The 5,544-nt window shown below is 31.1% G+C and overlaps 1 protein-coding gene and 1 long non-coding RNA gene across 2 annotated transcripts; both read left to right on the top strand.

Moving 5' to 3' along the window:
* The first annotated feature begins 1,381 nt into the window (after positions 1–1,381).
* Positions 1,382–3,710, top strand: LOC134246860 (uncharacterized). Its single transcript, XR_009987736.1, has 3 exons — positions 1,382–1,515; positions 3,285–3,425; positions 3,579–3,710. It is a non-coding gene; the product is annotated as an uncharacterized LOC134246860 (long non-coding RNA).
* A 773-nt stretch (positions 3,711–4,483) lies between these two features.
* Positions 4,484–5,497, top strand: LOC134246862 (multiple epidermal growth factor-like domains protein 11). Its single transcript, XM_062729207.1, has 3 exons — positions 4,484–4,685; positions 4,854–4,937; positions 5,137–5,497. Exons 1-3 carry the CDS (start codon positions 4,484–4,486, stop codon positions 5,349–5,351), a joined length of 501 nt encoding a protein of 166 aa, XP_062585191.1. The 3' UTR covers positions 5,352–5,497.
* Positions 5,498–5,544: the final 47 nt, after the last annotated feature.

The raw sequence follows: 5,544 nt of genomic DNA, 5'->3' as shown, positions 1-5,544 counted from the left end.
GATTTTCGCCAATGGAGCCCCTACCTCTTTAAGAATTAATTTTAACATCAATGTCCATTTATTTCGCTTTGCATTAACAATTTTAAAACTCTTTTTTTAACAAATAAAATGACAAACCATTTTATTTTCATTCAAGACAACGTCGCTTTAAATAAATCAACATGGCAATCATGGCAATACCACTCTGGCAATACTTTGTTGCACTCCAGAAATGCAGTGAATGAGCAGAAATCAAACCGAAACACATGGGAAGGTTAGTCTGTTAAGATAGCTGCAACAATTATTCTACCTGCTTGGTAAATATGGCATTAATATTATTGGGAAACATTATTGGAAACAGATTTATAGGTTATTTATAGGATTTTTTAACGGAAGGATATAAGAAAAATTGAAAAAAAAATCCATATGTCACAAAAAATATATAAAAGAAGCACTCAACTGCTTTAAATTAAAATAATCTAATACTCTCAAGACATGCAAGGTTACTTCACCTCGTGTCATTTTTACCCTCCTGCAATTGTAAACAATTAGGACTCGTTTTGAATTCCCAAATGCAGTTTTTTTTTTTTTTAAATATGCTGCATTCGTTTATGCAGTTCATCACATTTTAAATTCAACTATGAAGTGGATGAAAGAGTGGATCATATAAAGGGACGAAAATTTAATAGTAGTCAGTAATTGCCTCGTTGTTGCAAACGAACATATTCAATTCATAAATTGATTCCTTTAATCTCAAAAAATGGAGAGGGGGGGTACTTGAAAAGATTTCAGACAAAAGAACAAAGAAAATCCTTATTATATATTTTTTTCTATCATGTATATATACATGTAGTGTCATCAATTTGTTGGTTGCATGGATTCTAAGGATCTAAATGTTTTTCTTTTTATATATTGTGTTTTCAATTTGCAGCTTGCATACATGGATTTTATGGAGCAAATTGCTCCCATCGCTGCCTTGATAAATGTCGTTATTGTCACAAGGAGACTGGGGTATGCTTATTGTGTAAACCAGGGTATCAGGGTGATCGATGTGAAAATGGTAAACAAAAAATTCTCAATCATTTTTAATTTGATTGTCTTTAAAAAAATAATTGCATATCTCTGTAATTCTTTTTTGTTTGTTCTTTTGGTGGGTTTTTTATGTGGAATAAAATCAATCTATCAACTGTTTAAGTTTACTCTTTACACTTAATAATATCATTTTTTTAAATAATTGACTCCGTGTGTTAAGAATCATATTTACAATAGTAAAATTGAGATATAAATGAAGATTAAGTAAAATAAAACTATCGCAAAAAATATATTTATCTGCATATTTTGACAAAAATGCATCTAATGAATAAAATTAAGGAAATGTATATACATTGGGATTTATAGATTGCTATGGTGGTACATATGGTCAAGACTGTGGACTTAGTTGTGGAGCTTGTCTCGGATATAAGCAATGTCACCACATCAATGGTTCTTGTCCTGAGGGTTGTGATGCTGGATATGAGGGATATTTTTGTAATATAGGTAAATTAATTAATATACTATTTACTCATATGAAAGAGCACGGTTGCAACTACTGTTGGAATAAAGATCACTATTGAAATAATTTATTCTATAGTGTTTGGGAGTGCATTTCAATAACAAACATAGTGTGTAATTAACCACTATTGAAATAACGATCACTATTGAAATAATTATTTAAATAGTGGTTGAGAGTGCTTTTTCATAACAAACATAGTATGTAACCACTATTGAAATAACGACCACTATTGCAATAATTATTTCAATTGTGATTGAGAGTGCATTTCAATAACAAAAATAATATGTTACCACAATTGTGATACGACCACTATTGAAATGATTAATTTACTAGTGGTTGAGGGTGCATTTTACCATGAAGTGATACATGTAACATAGGTTGCAATCACTGTTGAAATAACGTTTACTTTTGAAATAAATATTTCAATAGTGATTAATATATCAATTTCTAAAGTGATTGAAATATTGATTTCAATAGTGCTTTAATCAATAATTCCATAGATACGACAATAGTTTACACGTGTTGACAATGATTTCAATACCAAAACCACTTTGCAAGCTCTTTAAAGCTATCCCAAATTTTAAAACAAATATAAGGATGAATTACACATTCTGTTTTCTAACACTATGAAAAAAATTTCATTTACATATAACTGAAATGATTGCTTTGTTTTCCTTTTCTGTAGAAATTTCAATTAATAAACGGATTTTTTTTATTATACTGACCTACCTACAATTCAAACAAGTAACTATGGAAATGTTATATTCAAGCTCCCGCTGAATCTAAGTCGGTGAAAACCAAAAGGCAATCAATTTAAATATGCAATTTTGAAATAATCTGTGATATTAAGTTCACTGTTCTCTTTGATTTTGAAAGGAAAGGCTCATAGATACATGTAGATGTAGAAATATGAATATCTAGACTACATTGAAATGAAGGAATAAGGCTGATACTTTTGTGTATAAACTTTCTGATGAAAAAATGGATAGTTTTAATAAAAAGAATTTAGAATATAAATGATTTGTATATCACATGGGATTACCTAAACTACAAATACGCATTGTAAATCCAATGTCTACTCGTCAAGAAATTAAAAAGAAAAATTTCTAGCGAAGTTAGTATTAGGTTTATTAATAAAATAGAAGGTGTTACTTCAAAAGTGATTAAGATGTGGTGGTACGGTGTTTTGAAACTTCTTTTAAAAGAATCAATCACGAGTAGTCGTTATAATTTTAATAGTAAACTCAATAAATAGATCAAGATATTGGAAAACATAAAGAATCATTAATCCTTGTAATTTTTAAAAGTGATGTTATTTCAATGTCTTGCAATGTGGTTTTATTATTAATTATTAGCAATTACTATCGAAGTAATTATTGAAATCACTTAAAATATTAAAAATTAAAAACTATAGAAAACTTTATTTCAAATGTGGACATTATTTTAATAGTGATTGCAACCTATGATGGTATTGAAATGCATTTTCCACCACTATTAAAATAATCATTTCAATAGTGGTCGTATTTCAGTATATAGTGGTTGCATACTATGTATGTTATTGAAATGCACTCTCAACCTCTATTAACATACTTATTTCAACAGTGGTCGTATTTCAATAGTGGTTACATACTATGTTTGTTATTGAAATGCACTCTCAACGACTATTGAAATAATTATTTCAATAGTGGTCGTTATTTCAATAGTGGTTGCAAGAAACGTGTCAGATAATTATGGAAATTCATCCACATTTCAGATTGTCCACTAGGACGATTTGGAATAAACTGTGAAAGATTCTGTAGTGAACATTGTGGAGTATCTAATATATGCAACGGAATAACAGGACAATGCGAAAGAGGATGTAAACCGGGCTGGAGGGGCTTTCAATGTAATGAAGGTAACCGTGTTTGACCCAAACTAAATTTATATAGCGATTTATGTTTCAATAAACATGTATTCTAAAGGCAGCTGAATTTGTTCTTTCATGTGTAAAATAAAATGAGTACCCTAATATTACACAGATATCGAACATATTGTGTTTATTTCAAAGAATGTGATGGTAAAAGGTATGGACAAGACTGTGGAGAGAAATGTGGAACCTGTCTGGGATATAAACAATGTAATCACATCAATGGTTCATGTACTGAAGGCTGCGATGCTGGATTTATGGGAGAGCTCTGTAAAACTAGTAATTACTTTTGGGATTCTTCAAAGACATTATCTTATCTGTATTTCAAAATCTCAATACCTTTAGCATGCTTGCTGTACGATAAAAGTAAATAACAATCTTTGCAAAAAAATTATGCTTAGCACAAATACAGTCACAAAATATATTGATAGGCTGTTTTGTTGGCACATTTGGAAATAATTGTGAGCAGAATTGTGATAAAAACTGTGGCGTACCATATCAATGTGACAGAACAACAGGAGAATGTGAGGGTGGATGTCAACCAGGCTGGGAAGGACCTCGATGTGGACAAGGTACAAAGATTTAGAGGATCAACCATCATGTCCAGTTTAATTTGATTGCCATTTCTATTCCATCCCCCTTAAAAATTCTTTAACATTCCTTCATTACAAGGATATATTAGAGAATGCAAGTACTTTTCTTTACATCATGAGTAATTTCAATTTCTATGTATCTATGTTTTGATTTATATTTATTTGTTTTTTCTCTTGCATACAATTAGCATGCACAGAAAACAGATATGGTCAAAACTGCAGCTTTGACTGTGGGTTTTGTCAGAGTTCTCCTTGCCATCATGTAAGTGGATCGTGTTCAGGGACTTGTTTGGAAGGCTATCAAGGAGCATTATGCAATGAGGGTAACCCTGTTTTTGTTGTTGCTTTGTTTAAGCCCCTCATCCCTTAAAAAATTATTTGTCTCGCATAGATTTAAAAAAAAAAGATATTGCACAAGTTTGCTTATATATATATTAGCAGAATGTCAATAGGATGCAAAAAAACAATAATTTCCTCCATGTTTTTCTTTACGTTTCCCCTTCATTTACAATAGTGTGTAATGAAGGCTATTATGGAAAGAATTGCAAAGAAAATTGCAGTCTTTTTTGCAAGACATCACGTGACTGTCACCATGTGACTGGACATTGTAAGGAAGGATGTATTGATGGATGGCAAGGTGTGAAATGTTTGCAAGGTAAATGGACTTGAATGTAGTGATGAAACATGTGTTCATGTGTGTGTACTTTTAGATTTAAATAGGTATGGATATCAAAATGCAGCAGCATTTGGTCTGTAATTTTTGAATTAACTGAGTATCTTTTTTTCTTTCACCGAAAGTTTGTAATTCTTATTTATTTCCGAGTGTGTAACGGTAAAAGGTTTGGAGAGGACTGTGGAGAGAAATGTGGAACCTGTCTGGGATATAAACAATGTAATCACATCAATGGTTCATGTACTGAAGGCTGCGACGCTGGATTTACTGGAGAGTTCTGTAAAACTAGTAATTTCCTTTTTGATTCTCCACAAACATTTTTTATCTGTATTTCAACATATCAATACCTTTAGCATGATTGCTGTACGATGTAGGTGAATAATAATATTTGCAAAAAATATATTTAGCATAAATACACGACATAAATTGATAGGTTGTTCTGTTGGTACATTTGGAAATAATTGTGAGCAGAATTGTAATAAAAACTGTGGCGTGCCATATCAATGTGACAGAACAACAGGAGAATGTGAGGGTGGATGTCAACCAGGCTGGGAGGGACCTCAATGTGAACAAAGTACAAAGATTGAGAGGATCAACCATCTTTTCCAGTTTAATATGATTGCCATTTCTACCCCTTTCCCCATTTAGTTTCTTTAACATTCCTTGTAAATAAAAGTACTCTACATTCCTAATTAAACGCAAGGAATTAATTACAGCGTAATTTTGCGAGAAGCATCATCCATTTCTATCCCATCCTTCAAAAAATGCTTTAACATTCCTTTATTAATATATTATGAGAGTGTCAAAGAAAATGTCAGAGTTTTTTTTACGTTATGAGTAA

Source organism: Saccostrea cucullata, unplaced genomic scaffold, assembly GCF_032062105.1.
Source record: "Saccostrea cucullata isolate Sc308-1 unplaced genomic scaffold, CSIRO_AGI_Scuc_v1 ctg2069, whole genome shotgun sequence".
Classification (NCBI taxonomy): Eukaryota; Metazoa; Mollusca; class Bivalvia; order Ostreida; family Ostreidae; genus Saccostrea; species Saccostrea cuccullata.
This window is presented reverse-complemented; position numbering and strand designations above follow the sequence as displayed.

What these genes read in the sequence shown, in the direction of transcription:
- LOC134246862 (XM_062729207.1), top strand. Translation starts at nt 4,484, where the DNA reads ATGCAAAAAAACAATAATTTCCTCCATGTTTTTCTTTACGTTTCCCCT. An exon ending in AGGTGTGAAATGTTTGCAAG is followed by an intron (nt 4,686 to 4,853) that starts GTAAATGGACTT and finishes TTTATTTCCGAG; the next exon opens with TGTGTAACGGTAAAAGGTTT. An exon ending in ACAATGTAATCACATCAATG is followed by an intron (nt 4,938 to 5,136) that starts GTTCATGTACTG and finishes ATAAATTGATAG; the next exon opens with GTTGTTCTGTTGGTACATTT.